The sequence below is a fragment of the Mus caroli genome, unplaced genomic scaffold (assembly GCF_978045245.1).
Source record: "Mus caroli unplaced genomic scaffold, Mus_caroli_1 scaffold_8, whole genome shotgun sequence".
In the NCBI taxonomy this organism is placed as follows: Eukaryota; Metazoa; Chordata; class Mammalia; order Rodentia; family Muridae; genus Mus; species Mus caroli.
The window spans coordinates 42,699,832-42,724,391 of NW_028227263.1; the positions used below are offsets into that span (position 1 = coordinate 42,699,832).

The 24,560-nt window shown below is 36.7% G+C and overlaps 3 protein-coding genes across 3 annotated transcripts; 2 read left to right on the plus strand and 1 right to left on the minus strand.

The window, feature by feature from the left end:
- The first annotated feature begins 9,970 nt into the window (after positions 1-9,970).
- Positions 9,971-10,915, plus strand: LOC110299394 (olfactory receptor 52K1-like). The gene has a single exon (XM_021169064.2). It carries the CDS (start codon positions 9,971-9,973, stop codon positions 10,913-10,915), a length of 945 nt encoding a protein of 314 aa, XP_021024723.2.
- An 8,065-nt stretch (positions 10,916-18,980) lies between these two features.
- LOC110298009 (olfactory receptor 52A5-like) lies at positions 18,981-21,889 on the minus strand. The gene is made up of 2 exons (XM_021167064.2): positions 21,878-21,889; positions 18,981-19,697 (listed from the first exon to the last, which is right to left on the minus strand). The coding sequence occupies exons 1-2, from the start codon at positions 21,887-21,889 to the stop codon at positions 18,981-18,983; spliced, it is 729 nt and encodes a 242-aa protein (XP_021022723.2).
- A 907-nt stretch (positions 21,890-22,796) lies between these two features.
- Positions 22,797-23,848, plus strand: LOC110298008 (olfactory receptor 52Z1P-like). The gene has a single exon (XM_021167063.2). The coding sequence runs from the start codon at positions 22,856-22,858 to the stop codon at positions 23,846-23,848; it is 993 nt and encodes a 330-aa protein (XP_021022722.2). The 5' UTR covers positions 22,797-22,855.
- The last annotated feature ends 712 nt before the right edge of the window (positions 23,849-24,560 follow it).

Below are 24,560 nucleotides of genomic sequence, written 5' to 3' on the forward strand. Positions count from 1 at the left end.
TGGTTGATTCTTTGAATAGTTTTTCTTGTTTCCACTTGGTTGATTTCACCCCTGAGTTTGATTATTTCCTGCCGTCTACTCCTCTTGGGTGAATTTGCTTCCTTTTGTTCTAGTGCTTTTAGGTGTGTTGTCAAGCTGCTAATGTGTGCTCTCTCTAGTTTCCTTTTGGAGGCACTCAGAGCTATGAGTTTTCCTCTTAGAAATGCTTTCATTGCATCCCATAAGTTTGGGTATGTTGTGGCTTCATTATCATTGAACTCTAAAAAGTCCTTAATTTCTTTCTTTATTCCTTCCTTGACCAAGGTATCATTGAGAAGAGTGTTGTTCAGTTTCCACGTGAAGGTTGGCTTTCTATTATTTATTTTGTTATTGTAGATCAGCCTTAGTCCATGGTGATCTGATAGGATGCATGGGACAATTTCAATATTTTTATATCTGTTGAGGCCTGCTTTGTGACCAATTATGTGGTCAATTTTGGAGAAGGTACCATGAGGTGCTGAGAAGAAGGTATATCCTTTTGTTTTAGGATAGAATGTTCTGTAGATATCTGCCAGATCCATTTGATTCATAATTTCTGTTAGTTTCACTGTGTCCCTGTTTAGTTTCTGTTTCCATGATCTGTCCATTGGTGAAAGTGGTGTGTTGAAGTCTCCCACTATTATTGTATGAGGTGCAATGTGTGCTTTGAGATTTACTAAAGTTTCTTTAATGAATGTGGCTGCCTTTGTATTTGGAGCATAGATATTCAGGATTGATAGTTCCTCTTGGAGGATTTTATCTTTGATGAGTATGAAGTGTCCCTCCCTGTCTTTTTTAATGACTTTGGGTTGGAAGTCAATCTTATCAGATATTAGAATGGCTACTCCAGCTTGTTTCTTCATGCCATTTGCTTGGAAAATTGTTTTCCAGCCTTTCATTCTGAGGTAGTGTCTATCCTTTTCTCTGAGATGAGTTTCCTGTAAGCAGCAAAGTGTTGGGTCTTGTTTGTGTAGCCAGTTTGTTAGTCTATGTCTTTTTATCGGGGAGTTGAGTCCATTGATATTAAGAGATATTAAGGAAAAGTAATTGTTGTTTCCTGTTATTTTTGTTGTTAAAGTTGGCATTTTGTTCTTGTGGCTGTCTTCTTTTAGGTTTGTTGAGGGATTACCTTCTTGTTGTTTCTAGGGCGTGGTTCCTGTCTTTGTATTGGTTTTTTTCTGTTATTATCCTTTGAAGGGCTGGATTCGTGGAGAGATAATGTGTGAATTTGGTTTTGTCGTGGAATACTTTGGTTTCTCCATCTATGTTAATTGAGAGTTTGGCTGGGTATAGTAGCCTGGGCTGGAATTTGTGTTCTTTTAGTGTCTGTATAACATCCGTCCAGGATCTTCTGGCTTTCATAGTCTCTGGTGAAAAATCTGGTGTAATTCTGATAGGCTTGCCTTTATATGTTACTTGGCCTTTTTCTCTTACTGCTTTTAGTATTCTATCTTTATTTAGAGCATTTGTTGCTCTGATTATTATGTGTCGGGAGGTATTTCTTTTCTGGTCCAGTCTATTTGGAATTCTGTAGGCTTCTTGTATGTTCATGGGCATCTCTTTCTTTAGATTTGGGAAGTTTTCTTCTATAATTTTGTTGAAGATGTTTGCTGGTCCTTTGAGTTGAAAATCTTCATTCTCATCCACTCCTATTATCCGTAGGTTTGGTCTTCTCATTGCGTCCTGTATTTCTTGGATGTTTTGAGTTAGGATCTTTTTGCATTTTACATTTTCCTTGATTGTTGTGCCGATGTTCTCTATGGAATCTTCTGCATCTGAGATTCTCTCTTCCATCTCTTGTATTCTGTTGCTGATGCTCGTATCTATGGTTCCAGATTTCTTTCCTAGGGTTTCTATCTCCAGTGTTGCCTCATTTTGGGTTTTCTTTATTGTGTCTACTTCCCTTTTTAGGTCTAGTATGGTTTTGTTCATTTCCATCATCTGTTTGGATGTGTTTTCCTGTTTTTCTGTAAGGACTTCTACCTGTTTGAATATGTTATCGTGTTTTTCTTTAAGGATTTGTAACTCTTTAGCAGTGTTCTCCTGCAATTCTTTAAGGGATTTTTGTGCTTCCTCTTTATTTTCTTCTGCCTGTTTAGCAGTGTTCTCCTGCATTTCTTTAAGTGTGTTATTAAAGTCCTTCTTGAAGTCCTCTATCATCATCAGGAGATATGCTTTTAAATCCATGTCTAGCTTTTCCGGTGTGTTGGGGTGCCCTGGACTGGGCGAAGTGGGGGTGCTGGGTTCTGATGATGGTGAGTGGTCTTGGTTTCTGTTAGTAAGATTATTACGTTTACCTTTCGCCATCTGGTAATCTCTGGGGTTAGTTGTTATCGTTGTCACTGTTTAAAGATTGGAGCAGAAGCTGTGTTCCACTCACCAGCAGTCTCTTTTTCCTGCGGCGGGGGTCGTGGGTAGCTGACGGTACCCCGGTGCTGGTCCAGCCGGAAGAGGCCTGTGGTCCTACTCAGGCCATTTTTCTGCTTCCCTAACTAATGCAGTCTCTGGTCCCGCGTGCAATTGGATTGGAGCAGAAGCTGTGTTCCACTCTCCAGAAGTCTTAAGATCCTGTGGTGGGTGTTGTGGGTAGCTGGTGAGTGTCAGCCGACCCTGCGCCCCAGCTGCCCCGGTGCTTTTCTGACCAGAAGAGGGTTGTGGCCCTATGTAGGCCGGATTTCTCTCTCCCCAACCAGAGCAGTCTCAGGTCCCGCGTGATTGGACTGGAGCAGAAGCTGTGTTCCACTCACCAGCAGTCCCAAAATCCTGCGGCGGGGATCGTGGGTAGCTGGCGGGTGTCAGGCAACCCTGCGCTCCCGCTACCCCGGCGCTGATCCGGCCGGATGAGGCCTGTGGCCCTACTCAGGCCGGTTTCTGCTTCCCTAACTAATGCAGTCTCAGGTCCCGCGCAATTGGATTGGAGCAGAAGCTGTGTTCCACTCACCAGCAGTCCCAAAATCCTGCGGCGGGGGTCGTGGGTAGCTGGCGGGTGTCAGGCAACCCTGCGCTCCCACTACCCCGGTGCTGATCCGGCCGGATGAGGCCTGTGGCCCTACTCAGGCCGGTTTCTGCTTCCCTAACTAATGCAGTCTCAGGTCCCGCGCAATTGGATTGGAGCAGAAGCTGTGCTCCACTCACCAGAAGTCTTAAGATCTTGTGGTGGGTGTTGTGGGTAGCTGGCGAGTGTCAGCAGACCCTGCGCCCCAGCTGCCCTGGTGCTTTTTTCTCGTCCCTGAAGTTTTTAAATGTAAAATGTTGTTCTCTGTTATCTTTTTTTTCCTTTTTAAAACTTTAATTAATTACTTAATTATCCTTACATCTCAACCACGTTTTCTCTCCCTCTACTTCTCCCAGTCTTTCTCCCCACCTTTCCTTAACCTCATGTATTTCTCTTCCCTTTCTCTTCAGAAAAAGGTAGGCCTTCCTTGGCATATCAACTTGCAGTAAGACTAGACACATCCTCTCTTATTGAGGCAGCACAGTAGGAGGAAAGGGTCTCAAAGGCACATAACAGAGTTAGAGAAGGTTACTGCTCCTGCTGTTAGTAGTCCTACTGGAAGATCAATATATGGACAGAGAGCCTAGGTCAGACACATGCTCTGCTCTTGTAATATGTTGGTATATTCTAATTTATTACATTTGGTATTCATCCATGAAAGCAAATCATGAAGTAATGATTTCAGTTCCCTTAGGTACTTACATGCTTACACACACACACACACACACACACACACACACAAAACATAAATGTAAGAGTAAAAGTCCCCTAAAAAATAAGAGAAAAATAAAAGAAGCAGAGAGCTAAATCTGAAAAAATGACGAGAATACAAACCTCAGAGTCTGGAGATGCACATCAACCAGCAAGACTCCAGTTCTACAGACACTCAGAACAGTGACAGCCTCTGACTAACCTCTCAAACACATTGCCTGAGGGGGACATATTTTATCCAAACCATAATATACTCATAAAAGGAAAAATTAAGCAAAAATTCATAATTTATAGGATTGAAGAAAGGGAAATAGGGGTACATTGTCTTAAAAACATGTTAATTTTTCCTAATAAAACTATAATAAGTGGAAAAATTGGAGGGTAGATGGGGGAATAAAATATAAAGTATAAAATATTAATTAATTAATTAAAAACAAAAATACATAAATAAATGATTAAATAAAAAAGAAAAAACCTATAATGCATAAAAACAATTAGCATGGTATTATGAAGATTATAGAATGAAATAAATACTCATATACTGAACTTTTAATTTCCATTTTTAAGAATTTTAGAAATAAGATCATATTTAATAAAAATTGACTTTTATTCCTACGTATGTGAATGCATGCCATATGTATGCAGGTACCTGTACTGGTCAGAAGAGGGTATTGGCTCTCCTAGTTCTGGAGTTGTAGATTGTTGTGAGACTCTCTATGTAGATGCTGGGAATCAATTGCCAGTCTTCTGAAATAACAGTAAGCGCTCTCAGTTTTTGAGCACTTCCATGCCTCAGATTATATTTAGTAAAAGTGAATGCATGGGGGCTGGTGAGATGGCTCAGCGGTTAAGAGCGCCGACTGCTCTTCCAAAGGTACTGAGTTCAAATCCCAGCAACCACATGGTGGCTCACAACCATTCGTAACGAAATCTGATGCCATCTTCTGGAGTGTCTGAAGACAGCTACAGCGTACTTACATATAATAAATAAATAAATACTAAAAAAATACATATATAAAAAAAAGTGAATGCATGAAGTGACAGGAAATAAACTAAAATTTTAGTTTTGTGGGTTTAAATTTAAAGACTGAAATGATATCTGCTACGTAAAGTGATTATTGAGTCTTATTATAGACTTATTCAGACTATTGTTTGATTAACATCTTAGAGCTTCATTGACTGAACAACCTCTTAAAACCATGATCTCTAAAGGAAAAGGACATAAACACACTTCCCATCAGAGCCTGGGCGGGGTGGGGGAAGGATTACAAGTTTCACATAACTATGCCTAAAATCATTACCTCTACCTCTGTTGGGCTCTGTCCTAGGTCTCCAGTTCTTTGCTCGTAGGCCATGTCAGAGAATGAGCAGCTGAAGAGGCCAACAACAGAGAGGCCAACACATATAGCCACACTTACTGCACACACAACACTTCTGAGATCATGTGACAACCTAGGATAATAACTGTCTTCTTCATTCTAAGCTAAAACTGCTGTCTTTGTTCCTCTACTTCATGTGCATACCTTCTCACCTCAAGGGCTTTCTTTTCCATTTTAGTCAGTCTTATCTTCTCTGCTCTTCATTAGTTGCTCACGGGTAGCATAAGAATGAAAGTAAACAGTGAATATAATTTTATTATTTACTTTTTCCAAAATAATACTTTCTGTACCAGTATTAGAGATATAAAGTTGAATGAGTCAGTGACCCTTTCTAATTTACAATGGCCAAGGTATAATCACATAGGAATTATAATGAGTAGACTTTATTTATTTTCCTCCCTACCCATATCCTCCTTAAAAAATCCTATCTCAATAGTATAACATAGGGAACAAAAATCAGTGAGTTACAAGAAAAATACATGAAAAAAGGGTGTAAATACCAGATTATGGTTTACTAACTTACAATGACATTTGTATGTTCATATAGCATATTTTAAATGTATCTACTTTTAATAAAATCATGTTTTTATTCTGTGTACGATGGTTTTACCTGCAGGCATATTGGCATGCTGCATGCATGCCAGAGGCCTAAAGAAGCCTGAAAGAGTGTTATATCGCTGCAACTGGAGTTACAGATGGCTGTGAGTCTCCATATGGGTGCTGAGAACTGAACCCAGGTCTGATTTCAGCCATTGCTCTTAGGTATTGAGCATCTCCCCGGACCTTGAATGTATAGAAGTGAATGAAGCAGCCAAAACCCAAGAAGAATCAAACCTCTCTGTCTGTGAGAAGTGGCTCAAAAATATAAGTCCAGTTTTGGGACTGATATTCATTAATAACCTATGAGCTTTGTGGAATTCACAGAGATAATATGGTGGTGCAGAGGGGCATTGTTATGTCCTGTGTTTTCTCCTGTCCATTCTGCTTTCTTTGATCTTTTGTCTCTAAGGATCAACAGCTCTCCAAATCCAAGATGTCTCCTGGGAGGTGTACAACAATATTAGAAAGCAACCATAGCGAGCAATCTGACTCAGAGTCTGCACTGTATTATGAATCAGTTCTTTCTAAATATCTTCTGCATCATAGAAATTAAAGCAGTCTTCAAGATAGAGACAAGTGGAATAGAAAGGAAAGAACCACACTCACTAAAGGGCTCACATACAGAGCTTAATAATTTGGCTTGGCAGAGGAGTATTATTTAATATGATATTGGTAACAGAAGGACAAAAGAACTTGGTTAATTTGTCATAACACTATATCAGTTCATTACTTTGTGATAGAAATGATTTGGAAGAACATATTCCAAGAAGACATTTGAAGTGAATGGTGTTTAAACAATAACTGTGAATGAATGGGTTGTTTATAGAAAAGCAGAAAATTTAAATGTAGTTAAAATATCCATGAAATTATTATCAGAGTATATAAGATGCAGAGATTTTCCTTGAGACTTTATTTTGACTTTGTTCAATTTCTGTAAATCCTTTTGGTGTATAAATCTGAAGATTGAGACTGAAAGCAGACAGAAATCAAAAGGTAAGAGCCAAGCAAAGAGTTGGAGGGATTCATGGTTCTAGATACATATGTAGCAGAGGATGGCCTTATCTGGCATCAGTGAGAGAGAGGCCCTTGATCCTGTGGAGGCTTGATGCCCCAGTGTAGGAGTAAGGTGGGAGTAGGGGAGTGGGTGGAGGATCACCCTCATAGAGACAGAAGGGAGAGGGGAGAGGGGATGGAATGGAAGTTTTGGGGATGGATAACTAAGAAGAGAATATCAGTTGAAATGTAAATGAATAAAATGATTTAAAAAAAAAACAAATGAATTCTAAGAGAAATAGTGTTAGTAGCTGCTGAGGAGGAGCTGGTGTCAAGTAAACCCAGAGATAACTTTCTGAGTAGCTTGTTCTGCCATGGAAGAAAATATGATGTACAGTTAGGAATATGAGATTTATGGAAATCAGTAAGGGTTATGTATGTTACAATACATTGAGATAATATATATGCATATATATGTATATATAATATTAGATTAAAAATATGCTTTTGTCTTTCAATTGACTCTTAAGAAAAAGTTCTACAGAAGGAATTTGATTCAGTGACTGAGTAACTGCAAATTGTGGGTGCTGGGAACTTGGTGTGAAAGTAGTTCATGTGTTTGTGTTCCAGTAACAGAGAGAGAGAGAGAGTATGGATTTGGATGAGTGTGTTAGTGGGAAGAGTAAGGTAACGAAAACTAACCACAATGTATTGTAAGAAAAATTTATTTTCAGTAAAACCAAGATTGTAGAAAATGGGAAATAGTTGAGTAACTGTGTGAGCAAAAATTTAGAGGTGAGGGCAGTCCATGCAACACCCTGTCTGTTGCTGCTGCCGCTGATTTGAATGACCCTCCCAGAGGAAATGTCCAGATTTCATTTGAAGGAAGCTTGGGTGACAGAGATAATTCCTGAGGAGGAGAATGTTGGTCAAAGCAGATCATATCTAAGTTTGTAAAGACACTTATCCTAGTGGGAATCCCTTTTATTTTTAAATGTATTGCACATATTGTCTTCATGCAGGTAATATTATCAGAAAGATAATAATTTTTTATTGTAACAACATGTATTTGCCAAAGATACTTATTCATATTTTAGCAAAGTTTCCTCACTACTTTGTATGGCTAAATTTCTAGGTAAGCTAATTTTCTTCTCAGCATCACGAAGCATCGTGTATTTGCTTATCATGTTCTGTCTACTACCATTAGCCTCATGATTGTTTGATTCTTTCAGAGGCAATTAGCCAAGTTGACCATGGCTTAACAATTCTCTCAGAGGACTATATCATATTCAGGCTTACAAATTAGAAACTGGTTAGTGAAAATAGAGTAATCCTATTGTGGTGTGACTTATATATTTGCATTTACTTCTTTATGTGTTGCTATAAGCTTTACCTGATGTGTGATAGTTTTAAAAACTGTTTTCCTATTATGATGAGTTTTTGATGTGTTTGATATGTCCCTGATAATTTTTCAATTACTCCCCAAAATACCTCAGATAATAATTTACATTGGTCCTGAGAAGCAAATTATTAAGTACAGAATGCAGATACCATGTTATATTTTTCCTCATAAAACTATTATTTGGATATACAGACATGAATACTTCCCTTTGAGAATATGTGAAAAAAAAGTGTTATGAAGACTTCTAATTAATATTTCACAGTTTGACTGGTAGGCGGAAACTAGAATTCAAGAGTGACAGACAACTATGCTAGAAACGTCAGGATATAATCAGGAAAAGAGCCTTAAACCGTTAGTATTATTGCAGAAAATAACACTGAATTGCTGGGTCTTTGATCCCCACTGACACTATGAAAGTTAAATCCCAGAGCTGGAGGAAGGGCCTGTGCCTAGAAAGGAGATTGATTAATTTATTTTGGCTAACTAATATGCTTATAAACAATAATTTGAGACCAACTCACTGCACAAAAAGAAATAATTGTTTCTTAATTTTATATTTTTATAGTAGCTTGTCCATCAGGAGATTGTCCTATGGAGTTAATACTGTTAGGGAAAAATTTTTATCAGGTTACTATTTGAAATCAAGAATTTCCTGTGCTCCAATCCTAGATTGACAATCCCAGGGTATCTCTTATGATAAACTTCCATGTCATCAAAATGAATGCAAAACTATGTAGATATGAGACCTTCAAGAAATATGTACTAGTTAGAAGGCTCAGGGGGGAAAGGTTCCTACTCTTAAACCAAATGAACTACATCAATCCCAGGGAACACATAGAGAGGAATGATTTCTGAAACCAGTCTTCCACATGTGTGCCATGGCATATGTGTGCACACTACACAGATTAAATTACTTATAGTAAATGCTTTTCAAAAAGAACAAAGTAGCAAATAACAATCAAAATTTTCAGATGAGAGTCTTGTGATCAGCATTAGTCATTCCAAAAATGTCAGACTGGTGTGACCTAATGCCAACTAATGAGTGATCTCTCTTCTTGTCTTCATCTTCTAAGGAAAATAATGTTGCAATAACCAATCTAATTTGTTTCTGTTTCTTTCTTCTTCCCTTTCTCAGCATAAAATGAGCCTCCTCTGCTGATGGAATATTCATTCTTTTCATATAATGAAGCATCATCCAGATCTGAAGCAGAAAATGAAATAAAGAGGAACTTTAAATCTTCATAGTGGTCACTTTTGACAACCTAAAATACATCTAAATTTACCTTTGGTGGATTGTAAAGCACCTACTTTTATAATTGAATTTTTTTTATACTTATAATATGTTTTTGCATTTCAACAATTGAGCTAGGTTTCCTCAGGATAAAAATGTCCTCTTATAAGTGATATCATGAAATATCTGCTGATTGCTGGTGTGTTTGCATTCTATGCTTACGCTTATGACTAGTCTATTAACTGCCTGTGTAATAGCAAATGAAATACCTGTAATAAGATTTAATTACATGATAATATCAGGAAAAAATCTGAGTAAATGTAACATCTTCCTTTGCAAATGCAGATCCTGTGCCTCCAAATGTAGTTTCCATGCTACTAAAGGTTAAAAAAAAAATTCCTGAGGATTTACAAAGGTTTTGATAGCCGTCTAGTATTCAAGGTGCATTATATAAAGTGACTCTACATTACCCAAGAAAAACAATTAAAATTAACTTAGCACTCATATTTTCTGCCTTGGCATTTTTCCGGTTACCATATTATCAAACTTGCAACATCTCTAGGTTTTTTGTTTTTTGTTTTTTGTTTTTTGGGTTTTGGGTTTTGTTCATTTGTTTGTTTGTTTTCATCCCTAGTTTTAATATGGCAGGCAATGCTACACATCATATTGCATCTTTCTTCCTGGTTGGTATTCCTGGGTTGGAAAACTTTCACTGCTGGATTGGCATCCCTGTCTGTCTTCTCTTTGCACTGACCCTGCTGGGGAACAGCATAATCCTTACTACTGTCAAGCTGGAGCCAAGTCTCTACCAGCCTATGTATTTCTTCCTTTGCATGCTGGCAATGAATGACATGTGTCTTACCGGTTCTACAGCTCTAAAGATGCTTGGCATCTTCTGGTTTGATGAACATTGGATCAACTTTGATGCCTGTCTAACACAAATGTTTTTTATACATACACTGTGCATCATGGAGTCAGCCATCCTAGTAGCCATGGCATTTGATCGCTTTGTGGCCATTTGCATCCCACTGCACTATACATCAATCCTGACAACACCTATGGTGATTAAAATAGGTCTAGTTGGCCTAAGCCGAGCTATACTTATGATTATGCCATGTCCGCTTCTCATTAAAAGGCTGTTGTACTACACCAAATATGTCATCCATCATGCATACTGTGAGCACATGGCTGTGGTGAAGATGGCTACTGGTAACACTCAGGTGAACAGAATATATGGAATCTTGGTGGCCCTTTCAGTGACAATATTTGACCTTGGGCTCATAGTCACATCCTACATAAAAATTCTCCAGGCAGTATTTCGGCTCTCTTCCCAGAATGCCCACTCTAAAGCTTTGGGTACCTGTGTTGCCCATGTGTGCACCATTCTTGCCTTCTATACACCTGCATTGTTCAGTTTCCTAACTCATCGTTTTGGCAAGAATGTGCCTGCAAGTATCCACATAATCTTTGCAATCCTCTACCTGTTAGTGTCCCCCACTGTCAATCCCTTGGTGTATGGTGCTAAGACCAAACAGATTCGTGAACGAGTGGTGAGTCTTCTTTTTTCTCAAAAACAAAAATTTTGAATACTAAAATATTTCAATACAATTTTTGTTGGAGGAACGCTGTTTTAATGTAGTAGTGTAATAGCCTTATTTGCCACTTTTCCCTCAATGTGCTAATTAATAGAAGATATTTAATTACACATATATCATCCTTCTGTATCTATCTTCAATATTTAATTTTATCAAAACTGCTGATAAAATTATTTAATATTTCATTGGGTATCTTCAAATTTCATAGTCTGGTTTCTTTTTGAGACAGGGTCTTGCTATGTAGAATGTCCTTGCTATGTTGAATGTCCTTCAATTTGGAGAAATCCATTTGCCTCTGCCTCCAAAGTGCTTGGACCCAAGGTGTGTGATACTATGCCTGGGTATATTCATCCATTGTTATCATCTTCTTGTTTATTTCACTACGTCTATAAATATAGATAAATGTATATATATTCACGATGATATTTCAGAGTAAAAAAATGTAGCAATGGAAATTTTGATTGCAGTGTATTAAAATTTGTCAAATGTCATCTGTAATGTTATGAAAATGTAAAAGAAAACCCACACAAAATAAAAATTAATATTTTTTTCATTTATCAAAAAAAATGAGGTTACATGGAAAATTGCAACTCCAAAATGTGGGAAGAGGAAACATAGAATTGCAGTTGGTATGAATTGAGCTAAAATAGAATGCTGGCCTTAGACGAATGTTCAGAACAATGCTTCTGAGATGTGGAAATTAACATAGGCCAAAGATACATATCTATATAAAGAATGTCAATCAGAAAGGAACATAGCTAAAATATTGATTTCATTAATGTGTACTACACTGTCGAAAGAACTAGTGCTATTGAGGCAATATGTAGCTATCGATATGATGAGCTAGCAAAAGAAAGACATGCCTTGTGCATAAATTGTGATAGCTGGTTTTAAAAAGAGGTACAAATGAAGGCACAGACATATTTTTAAATTGAATTTTATTTATTAATAAAAAATGATGAGCACCTTTGTGAAGGAAATTCAATTAAAATACAGAAAATTATCTTATAAAATAGACACTAAATTTGTTTTACTTTTGAATTCATATGCATATATATATATGTATATGTGTATATGTATTTGAATATGTATATATATATGCATATGTATATATATATATTCTTGGTTTTATTGCTCTGGATAAGAACTCCAGAAGAGAAAATAAACATCTTTTCTACAGTTATAATTTTATTTTTTTTTTTGTTTTTTTGTTTTTTTTGTTTTTTCGAGACAGGGTTTCTCTGTATAGCCCTGGCTGTCCTGGAACTCACTTTGTAGACCAGGCTGGCCTCGAACTCAGAAATCTGCCTGCCTCTGCCTCCCGAGTGCTGGGATTAAAGGCGTGCGCCACCACGCCCGGCTCTCAGTTATAATTTTAGAGGAAATAATTTTAGTTTTTGTTTTTCCCATTAAGCATAATATTTGCAACATTGACTATACATATCTTTTCCTATGTTAATATAAGATCCTTCAACTCATAGTTTCAACAGGAATTTTGTCACGAAAAAGTTTGAGTTATGTTAAAATATTTTTTCATCTTTAGAGATGAAATTATGCTTAATTTATCATTGCTTTCAGAATTTTACACATGTATACTCTGATATAAGCTTCTCAGCCAGGAGAAAGAAATTGTCTCAAATGGAGAGGGGAAAGTCTCACCCAAGGGAAAGAGCCCTAAAATGAGGGTTATGGCAGGACAGAGGGAGCTCCAAGCTCAAGAACTCTTCCCTGGGACAATGCAGTTGGCTGTTACTCTGACCAGTGGGGGATGGGGGCTAGAGATACCTGGGTTAGAGATAGCTGGGGTGGGATGAAAACCTGCATTGTTTCTAAATCTGAGTCCTGCTATCATATGATGTGTTTATGAAAAGATGAGGGGAGAAGGAATATGTTCTATGGGGGTGTGGTCAGGTATAGGGGAAGGGGATGTCCCAGCAGACCCATACCAGGGCATCCCTTACCCGAAGGGATTGGACACATGACAGTATAATATAGAATAGAGTTTATTTATTGGGAGGGGAGTCAAGAGGGTAGTAGAGGGAGAGAGATAGAGAGAGAGAGAGAGAGAGAGAGAGAGAGAGAGAGAGAGAGAGAGAGAGAGAGAGAGAGACCATGAGCACATGGAGGGGGGAAGGGAATGGGGAAGGAGTGAGGGGACAAAGTGGGAGCAAGAAGTCAAGATAACAATAGAAAATGAGAGAAGAGCAAGAGAGGGAGGAGGAGGCAAACAGCCCCTTTTATACTGAGTCAGGCCTACTTGGCTGTTGCCAGGTAACTGTGGGGTGGACCTCAGACAGAATGCTAACAATGATACTCAATATCTTGCAATAGCAGATGTTCAAAGAAGTTTTAATATTTTATGCCAATATAAACAATCACATCCTTCTTAAATAAGTAATTTTATCTTACTCTTTATCAACTAGTAAATTTATGGGAATCCAGAAAGTTGTGTTCAAATAAATTTCTTTAAGACTTATTACATTAATTTTAATTAATAAGCTTACAATATATACCTATGTGAAGGTAGTCTAAAAGTATGTGAAAGAAAATGGTTAACAAATAGAGAACCTTAAGAAGAACTGCTCTAGGGAATAAATATAGCCAATTAGCCAATGTATAGTTCTTGAGAGTGTGCTCAGAACTCAAGTGAAGAACAGTTTTTAGGGCAGTCTACAAGCCCTGTGACACAACTTGAAAATCTGTATCAGTTGGAGGCAGTAGAGTTATTTAAAATCTTGTGCTGTATAGTGTTTACAGTGTAAGTCATCAAAGGCTCATGGATGGGACAGTGAGGACCGGAATTATACAGATTAAGCAGATCTTACCCCACCATAAAAACAGTTCCTAATTAGAGAAGAAAAATATAGACATTAAAATGTGCATAATATGAATACCTTACATCTAAAATTGAAAGTAATCTATAAAGTACATTCAAGGTCACTGAAGTGGACTTTGAGTAGAGGATTCAGAATTCAGGTTTCTTCGTCTCAGTGACATTGACAACATGGCAGAGGAGGATAGGAAATCTTATTTGTGAACCTGTAATAGAATCCCTGGTCAGAAAAGATGGTAAACTTGTGAGTCCACAATTCCATAGATTCATACACACAGTAATGCCCACCACAAATGCATCATATCTGAATTTATTTTCCTAGAGGTTAAATCATTATCAAAACCTAGAGCATTCACTGATATCTTCTTAGATGCTAATTTTTCAGCTACAAGTTTTTTCCTATTTGATGTCTGTGACTTCTGTCCTCAAGGGGAAATCCAGGCATTCCAAATATCAGTTTGTATTTTCATCAGATTTATTATTCATTAGAAACCTTCAATGGTAGTATAAAATTTAATGAAATTTTATTTCCTAATTAAATGCATTATTTCTATATAGCTGTTGAATGAAAATGAGGGCATGACCATTCCTAGGTATGGTAGAAGAGAGTATTTTGATTGTATATATGAAGGACTGAATACCGAGAGGCATCTGGAAAGTACAGATTATATATGGCCAGCAGAGTATGCCAGGATGTAAGTAAAGGGACAGGAAGAAGAGGGAAGGACAAGAGAAAGAGCAGAAGGAAAGAGGTAAAAGAAGATAAAAGAGTAGAGAAAAAAGAGCCCATGGTTAGAATGGCTGGATTATTTAGGGAAGAGCATGGGGGAAGAGAATGAAATGCAGGAGCTACAGAAGTTTAAGGTAAGGTGCTGGGATGAGAAATGCTGAGAAGAGCTAGGATGCTGTAAAAGGTACCTGCAATGCTGGGAGATGCTGGGAGAACCTAGCAGCCAGCATCCACTTTGATATGTTAATAGATCCCTCACTTAGCTTTTGTCTTGATTTCCTCAGGATTTAACAGCTTGAGATACAAGGATGAATGCCTGCCTGATTCCCATTTCTTGTTTTTTGTTTGTTTGTTTTTGTTTTTTTGTTTTCAACAGTCAAGTAGATATGTAAATAATTCTATTTTCTTAAATATTCATTCATGAGTAGCACAGGTAAATTTTATATATGCAACCCCCCCAAAAAAGTCATTTTTATCTTTTAAATTTCTTATTTCAGTGATTACTAAGTAAGAACACTGAAGCAAACATGGGAGAGGTCATTGAAGACATTACTTATTAGGTGATAGTTTTATGAGAAAAAGTGTGTGACACTGTTACAATATTTTATACAATTGAATATTTATTCAAATTACAAAACTGCACATACATACTGATATAACAGTTTGACTACAATACCAAAAACAATGAATGTTGAAGAACAAAATATAGCCCAAAAGAAAACATCTTGGGAGAAATGACCACAAAATTAAATATGGGTAGCCAGAGATATGACTTAGTGTTTAAGAGTACTGGCTGCTCTTATAGAGGCTTTGTGCTCCAGTCACAGCAGAGGTATTATGGCTATCAACTGTCTGCAATTCTGGTTCCAGAGGCTCTGACCTCTGTGGTAACCAGGTATGCATGTGTCAAAACACACAGGCACACAGGCACACACACATACACACACACACACAAAGTACAAAGTACAAAAAGAAAAATAAAGTAACTAAACAACTAGTTTTAGAGAATAAGATCAGTTCACCAGTATCACACCAAGGTAAGGAATTCCTGGCAGAGGACACACCATGTGAGACTGAATAGAATATAAGCATCTGAAAACACTGTCACTGTACTAATACTGTGCAGATTTTATCACTATTGCTCTGTAATACAGCTTGAGGTCAGGAATAATGATTCCCTCAGAAGTTTTTTATTGTTGAAAATAGTTTTTGCTATCCTGTGGTTTTTGTTATTACAAATGAATTTGCAAATTGCTCTTTCTAAGTCTATGAAGAATTGAGTTGGAATTTTGATGGGGATTTCATTGAATCTGTAGATTACATTCCGCAAGATGGCCATTTTTACTGGATTAATCCTGCCAATCCATGAGCATGGGACATCTTTCCATCTTTTGAGATCTTCTTTGATTTCTTTCTTCAGAGACTTGAGTTCTTGCTATACAGATCATTCAGTTGCTTGGTTAGAGTCACACTAAGGTATTTTATATTATTTGTGATTGTCATGAAGGGTGTTGTTTCAGTAATTTCTTTCTCATCCCTTTTATCCTTTGAGTATAGAAAGGCTACTGATTAATTTGCATTAATTTTATACCAAGTCACTTTGCTGAAGTTGTTTATTGGCTTTAAGAGTTCTCTGGTGGAATCATGGGGTCACTTAAGTATATGATCATATCATTTTCAAATAGTGATAGTTTGACTTCTTTTCCAATTTCTATCCCTTTGACCTTCTTTTGTTGTCTCATTACTCTAGGTACAACTTCAAGTACTATGTTGAATAGATAGGGAGAGATTGGTGGCAGCCTTGTCTAGTACCTGATTTTAGGGGATTGCTTCAAGTTTCTCTCTATTTAATTTGATGTTGGTTACTGGTTTACTGTATATTGTTTTTACTATGTTTATGTATGGGCCTTGAATTTCTGATCTTCCCAAGTTTTTTAACATGAAGTGATCCTGAATTTTGTCAAATGCTTTTTCAGCATCTAATGAAGTGGTTATGTGTTTTTTCTTTTAGTTTCTTTATCTATTGAATTATGTTGATGGATTTCTAATATTTAACCATCCCTGCATCCCTGAGATGAATCCTAGTTGATTGTGGTGAATGATTGTTTTGATGTGTTCTTGGTTTCGGTTGGCAAGAATTTTATTGAGGAGTTTTGCATCAATGTTCATAAGAAAGATGGTCATAAGATACATCATATATGATATTGAAAAGAGGAAAGTATAATTAAGTATAAATGTATATATTCAAAAATTATTGTCAAATTAATATTCTTTTGTTGGTTATAAAAACATGCTACCTCCTGTGCCCTGGAGTTGCTGTGCTACCAGCTTACTCCTGGCTCCCTTTTGTTCTACTCAGCCACCAAAACTGACTTGGCTTCTCTTTCCTAACCACTTTTGATCCAGCTTGGCTCCCAGCTTGGCTGCCTCCAGCCACAACCTGACCTCTCTCTTTGCCAGCCTTTCTGAGAGTCATCTGCCCCCACCCCCCAGCCTACTCCCTAGAATCTGCAGATAAAGGACACACAGAGAGCTTTATTATTTTAGAACTTGATGGCTAGGCACAATTGCTGAGCACAGAGTCTCTTGCCTGGAAAGTCATGTCCTCTTCAATTATTATCTCTGTTTCTCCTCTTGCCCTGAACTTAGTGGCTTGTACCAGCTAGCCCTCACTAACCTCCTTGGTCCCCACCTGTAGAGGAGGCTAAAGTCCCTAGCTGCCTTCGACTTTACATGACTGCTGCTTTCTACTAGATCCAAATACTCGCAGATAAAGTCCCTCTCTCTTTCCCTGTGTCTCCTGTTCCCCTTTGGACCCAGAAGTCCAACTTGTAACTTCTGCCCAGCAATTGGCTCCCAGCTTTCTTGATTGACAAATCTAAGAACCAATTAAGGAACTAGACCTTAGTATCAATACCTCCCTTTACAATCATTTCACAAATACAACGAATGAGCTGCATTTCACAATTCTAATAGTGATGCTGAGTGTGATTTAAAAATTGAAAACAAGCAAATGGATGGACCTGGAGGGCATCATCCTGAGTGAGGTAACCCAATCACAAAGGAACCCACACAATATGTACTCACTGATAAGTGGATATTAGCCCAGAAACTTAGGATACCCAAGATATAAGATACAATTTGCTAAACGCATGAAACTTAAGAAGAACGAAGACCAAAGTGTGGACACTATGCCCCTTCTTAGAATTGGGAACAAAATACCCATGGAAGGAGTTACAGAGATAAAGTTTGGAGCTGTGACAAAAGGATGCATTATCTAGAGACTGCCATATCCGGGGATCCATCCCATAATCAGCTTCCAAACGCTGACACCATTGCATACACTAACAAGATTTTGCTGAAAGGACCCAGATATAGCTGTCCCTTGTGAGACTATGCCGGGGCGTAGGAAACACTGAAGTTGATGCTCACAGTCAGCTATTGGATGGATCAAAGGGCCCCCAATGGAGGAGCTAGAGAAAGTACCCAAGGAGCTAAAGGGATCTGCAACCCTATAGGTGGAACAACATTATGAACTAACCAGTACCCTGGAGCTCTTAACTCTAGCTGCATATGTATCAAAAGATGGCCTAGTCGGCCATCAATGGAAAGAGAGGCCCATTGGACTTGCAAACTTATATACCCCAGTACAGGGGAATGCCAGGGTCAAAAAGTGGGAGTTCGTGGGTAGGGGAGTGGGGGGGGGAGGGTATGAGGGACTTATGGGATAGCATTGGAAATGTAAATGAGGAAAATACCTAATAAAAGTATTGAAAACAAGTGATAACAACTACATTAAAATGAAGTACATTCATAGTGGTTTTAATACCATTTTATATTTTTTAATAGAACATAAAATGATTAATATGCAGTTACTTTTTTGAAAAGTGTTCATTTTTAAAAGTTTAATTTCTGTGCAAATATAACGGTCTTTTATGGGAAATTAAGATTAAACATGATTAGACTTGTTTCAATTACATCTATAACAGAAATAGATTAAACTAGCTAAGATGTAGTCAAAGTTTTACCACACTGTAAGAAAAAATTTAAATGAAAATTTAGTACCTGATCATGGAGAAATAAATTAAACACTTATTAGGAACACAGGTTTTTCAAGTTACCTCAGTTATTTAAATGTTTACTGCTCAAACATAAATTCAATAAAGAGAACAAATGTAAAAAGCTGACTGTGATGGCACATACATTAGTTCAAGGACTAGATAGGCAAATGAAGACTTCCCTGCCAGAGCAATCTAATTGTGAATTCCAGGCCATAAAAAGCAAGTCTCAAACAAGAAAAATATAAAACAGCAACAACAACCAAGGTAACAAGTTGGACAGTATTTTGACCTCTGTTTATTTTTTACATGTTTTTACACACACACACACACACACACACACAGAGAGAGAGAGAGAGAGAGAGACAGAGAGAGAGAGAGAGCAAAGTGTTGAGTGAGATTTGCTATTTGAAACAAAAGTAAATAAATGAAACATCAATTAAAATAATTACAATACAAAATTTTGGACACTTGATCTCGAATCTGTTTGGTCTTCACGCCATAAACCATAGGATTGAGCAAAGGAGGGACAAGTAGATAAAGGTTGGACAGGAGAATGTGAATGTAAGATGGAACATGGTAGCCAAACCTATGTGTAAAAAAGAAGAAGAAGGCCAGAAGGTAAAACTCCATGAAGACACAAATATGGGCAACGCATGTGTTAAAATCTTTGAGTCTTGCTTCCTTTTGAGGGAGCTTGAAGACAGTTATAAATATTCTAACGTAGGAGAGTGTGATAAAAATTATGTCTCGTCCAAGTATACTGAAGGCCACAAACAGACCATAGATCTTGTTGACATGAACATCTTCTGCTGCCAGCTTCATAATAGCCATGTGCTCACAGTATGAATGAGAAACAACAGTGGTCCAGTAGAATTTCAACCTGCATTTGATGAGAAAGAGACATGGAGCTACAAACAGGGCTGTTCTGAGTGTGACTCCTACTCCTATTTGAGTGAGGAGTTGCTGGGTAAAAATGGATGCATGTCTTAGAGGATCACATATTGCCACATAACGGTCCATTGCCATGGCAAACAAGATGCCTGATTCAATACATTGGAATGTGTGAATCAGCCACATCTGTAAGAGACAGACATCAAAGTATATGGTGTGTGTATATATGTGTGTGTAGTGCGTTCTGAATAAGCTACACTTATGTGATTAAAATATCATTTTTCATAGATTTCCTATTAATGTTATTGTTATTTTCAACCTGAAAATTAATATACTTTTCAATACAATGATGGAAATTGCCTTCAAATTCTAACCTAAATCAACTTGAAAAACCAGGTAGAGTAATATCTTTTTGGTTGAAATAATATCTAAACAGTAAAGAGAAGGGAGAAATATAATTAAAATTCAGTCTCAAAACAAACAAAATTATATATAAAGAAAATATTCATATTACAGGTGTCATTATTTCTATCAAGTTTACATAATTTTGAGGTATGGAGAATTTAATTCTTTTAATTCTATACCATATTGAAAATAAAACAGTTATTCCTACTTTTGTACATTCCTTTTGCATTTTACCTAAAATATTTGCTTTTATTTAAGTTCCAGATCAAATATCTTCTCTATGACTTCATCTAGTTTTCAATCAGAAGGAAAATTTTGTGTCTTATCTAAATCCCCGGTCAAACATCTCTACGAGTTGTCCTAGTTTTTAATTGAAGTTAAATTAAGAAGTTAGTATTTCTCTGTTTTCTCATTGAGTGAGTAATCATTAAATAATGATTACAATCTTTTAGAAACCTCTAAGTTAATAGTAGTTTACTTTTCTTTCAATTGGTTAAGTTTTTAAATAATGTATTTTCTATAAGGATCTACATTATTGCCTGTTGTTAACACGCAGAGATAACTGGAGGATAGGATTAGGAAAAGGAAACAACCAATATCAAAAATGCTAAAAATCTTAGTGTCTTTTAGTATAAGTATTGTGGGTTTTTATTACCACTTGCTGGTACTATAATGACCAAAGGTGACTTACATACCTGTATCCATAAATGATTACAAGAAAAGATAGGAGAAATACCTTCTAGACTGAGGAAAATCAGCATTTCCTGTTAACTATCTGCACATCTATGTCAAAAGCTATGGGAATCTTTCCTTCCTTTACATCATGTCTAGTCTGAGCTGAAATATAATTAGAAGTCACCTCCTATGTGCAAGTCCAATTCCCATAGTCTCTTCACATATTACCTTAGTGTTTCTTTTGCAAGTTCAGAGACCCACATGGGAACACAAACATTTTTGATTGTCCAAACTCTTTGTGTGAGTTCACATATTAATAACATTGTAGCTTTTCAGAGGCAACTAAAGATTAATGTTCACCATTCAAGCAAAGAGTATCATGTAATTCTCATGGGATGAATGAGTGACCAAGTAATCTCTACAAAGCCCAATGTTAATCATTCTCTGTCTTCATACTTATACAGGTTAAGAACATATGAAGTGCTACACTGGTTTACAGGAACTCCTCTCTTAATCCTGGTGATTCCTGTAATGTCCATATCAATTTTAAAGAATAACCTTCAGTTTCAGCAAACGAGTGGACAAAAGAAATTCTACAGATGACACTTAAAAACAAAAAACACAACATAAAACAAAACAAGAAGTACTTTTTGTGGTTTAACAGACTCTTACTATTTAATACACGGATACCAGGGGTAGTCAGGTTCAATTGTAATATCACAGTGCTGATACACTCAGGAAATCTCAATTTAGGTTTTCAAAGCTGAGAATGACTTTAACAACAGCTGTCCAAATTTAACTGAAACATAGTTAAACCTGTTTGCTTTTCCAAAACTTATTGCTAACCACTTCTAGAAAACATCTCTGGAGATTGTGGGCTTTGACAAATGTTAGTCAACCCCAAGTACTTCTACTCAATGATAATTTCCATATGTGCTGGCTCATGTCATAGAGGCATTTTCTGTGCACAAATAATCAATAAGTGTCATTTTTACATTACATTTCCATGAATTGTACTCCCTATATTTTCATCAACATGCATATTTAAAACTATGTTAGTTACATCATTCTGAGGTATAAAAGACTGGGAAATATAGCATGCATTGTTTTACATTATAAATAAGTTTTAATATTCTTATATTTAGATAGTTTATTCTAATTTTTGAAGGAAAAATTTTCACAAATTTCACAAATCACCTATATAAAATTAATAAAGGATGAAGACGAATCTCTATACCCATCACAATCTTTTAAAGACAAAGCCTTAATGAACAGGTAGTTAACATATTTATTTTTTCTTTATTTCTGATAATCAATGGAATATTGTCAACTCTATATATTCAGAAACAAATATATACCTTATTATCCATTCCTGGGTCTTGTTTTCTTATAAAATGACAATGAACTTCTTGAGTTTGCAACTCTTTGCTAATGCAAATTTCCAAGCTTTCACATGACTATGGATGAAAGTCCACACTAAACCCTCTAAGATAAGAAATGAACAGAATATGTAGAGGTGCTCAATTGTTGCAGGAAAGAGTGGCCAAATGGGAAAGAATCTATAGTGTTTTGCATTCGCATTAATTTAAAATACACTTTTCATGCTAATTATAATTACTGATACCAACCAAGAAAACAAACAATTGATATTTTTAGATTGATATATTTGTGTGAAGTGAGACCACTGTAGTTTTAAAGGGGAAAAAACTTTAAAATTAAGGAATGAATGACATCAAAAAAGTTGAAGATAGGCTTGCATCCATTTTGATAAACCATTGTATGTCTTAAAGATACAAACTATCTTTGAAAGTGTGATTGTTCTTTATTTTTAAAAATGTTTGGTTAACTTTTGAGAGTCTGATCCACTGTATTTTAGTCATATTTAACTGCTCGATTCTCTCCAGTTAGATATGCCACCATTATTTCATACCCATTCAACTTTTTGCCATCACCTTTTTGAACTTTAAAAAAGTAATCTACAGAAAAGAAATGGCTAAAGTACATATTAAATATTTATTAAATGATAACCATTTCTTTTAAGAGGCAATAATTAATTGCTTGATTCAGCGTGCATATTTAGACAATTTAATTCTCCTTAATGCTTTCACACAGATGCAAATATTGGGGAAGAATATGATGAGACCTCATCCAGCCTTGGCTATATTCCTCAATCGTTAATGCTGAAGTTCGAGTGTAAAAGAGCCAAGGCTTGTGTATCCAATGAAGGTGGCCTCTTCCTTTCAAAATCACACCAATCCACAGGATGTGTGGTATGTTCTGATTGGAATTCCAGGACTAAAGATCTACATTCCTGGCTAGCTATCCCCATCTGTTCTATGTACATTGTGGCTGTCATAGGCAATGTTCTCTTAATCTTCCTGATAGTGACTGAAAGCAGTCTGCATGAGCCCATGTATTTTTTTCTCTCCATGCTGGCATTAGCAGACCTCCTGCTCTCCACAGCTACAGCCCCCAAGATGCTGGCTATCTTCTGGTTTCATTCCAGGGGTATATCCTTTGGTAGTTGTGTGTCCCAAATGTTCTTCATACATTTCATCTTTGTGGCAGAGCCTGCTATTCTTCTGGCCATGGCATTTGACCGCTATGTGGCCATCTGTTACCCACTGAGATACACCACCACCCTTACTTCCTCAGTCATTGGCAAGATTGGCACAGCAGCTGTGGTCAGAAGCTTTCTCATCTGTTTTCCATTCATCTTCCTGGTATATCGACTTCTGTATTGTGGGAAACACATAATTCCCCATTCATACTGTGAGCACATGGGCATTGCCAGATTGGCATGCGACAATATCACTGTCAACATCATATATGGGCTGACAATGGCCCTCCTGTCTACTGGGCTAGATATACTACTCATCATTATTTCCTACACCATGATTCCTCGCACTGTTTTTCAAATCCCTTCCTGGGCTGCCAGATACAAGGCCCTCAACACATGTGGCTCCCACATCTGTGTTATTCTTTTGTTCTACACTCCTGCATTCTTCTCATTTTTTGCCCATCGCTTTGGAGGCAAAACAGTTCCTCGCCACATCCACATCCTAGTGGCCAACCTCTATGTGGTGGTGCCCCCAATGCTTAACCCCATCATCTATGGTGTGAAGACCAAGCAGATCCAAGATAGAGTGGTTTTCCTTTTCTCCTCAGTGAGTACATGCAACATGACAGCAGATGGTAAAGATAGCACATTCCCAAAGAAAACTCTTTTAAATGTCATCCCTGTGAGAAATAGAAATAAATGGGATTTATTTAGAGTGCTTCACTTTCAAGAGGATAATATCCATGAAAAATTTAACAATATTAACTAATACATCCAGAGAGTGGGGGAAAAATATCTTAGTGACTTTTTATTAGTGTGAACTTCAAATTACTTCATATTTATATATAGATAACTGTGAAAATACAATTTCTTATGTAAAGAAAGTAAAAACAGAAAACCATTGAATATCTTAAAACTATTTTCATTAATTCTCTGAGAATTATTACATTGTAATGTGATTATATTTCAAAGGATCTCACTTTCTGCTGAAGTGTAAAACATTTCTCTGCCCATCAGCAAATGTATGAGGCAATAGAATGAAGCATTTATACTATGGTTATTTTTGTCAATGCAATTCTTATACTAAATTAGTAACTCTAAAATCATTTATTTTAAGATTACCTGATATTTCATGAGTTCTATTCTTTTGAGAGTAGGTTTCATGGAGATACACCTGCCCTTTGTAACTATTGTTATTGTCTGCAGTTGTAACTATATATATTTTTTGAGGCAAATCTATATCTATATCTACATCTACATCTACATCTACATCTACATCTACATCTATATCTATCTACCTATATCTATATCTACACACATATACATACATACATATGTACATACACATATATACAATTATTTAAAGCCACTTTAAAAGTATAAACTTATACAATATATACATTAAGTAAGTTGTCAATAATAAGTTAAATATATTTACTAAAACAAGTGAGCTGTCAATATCACCCTAGTTTTCTAAAAGC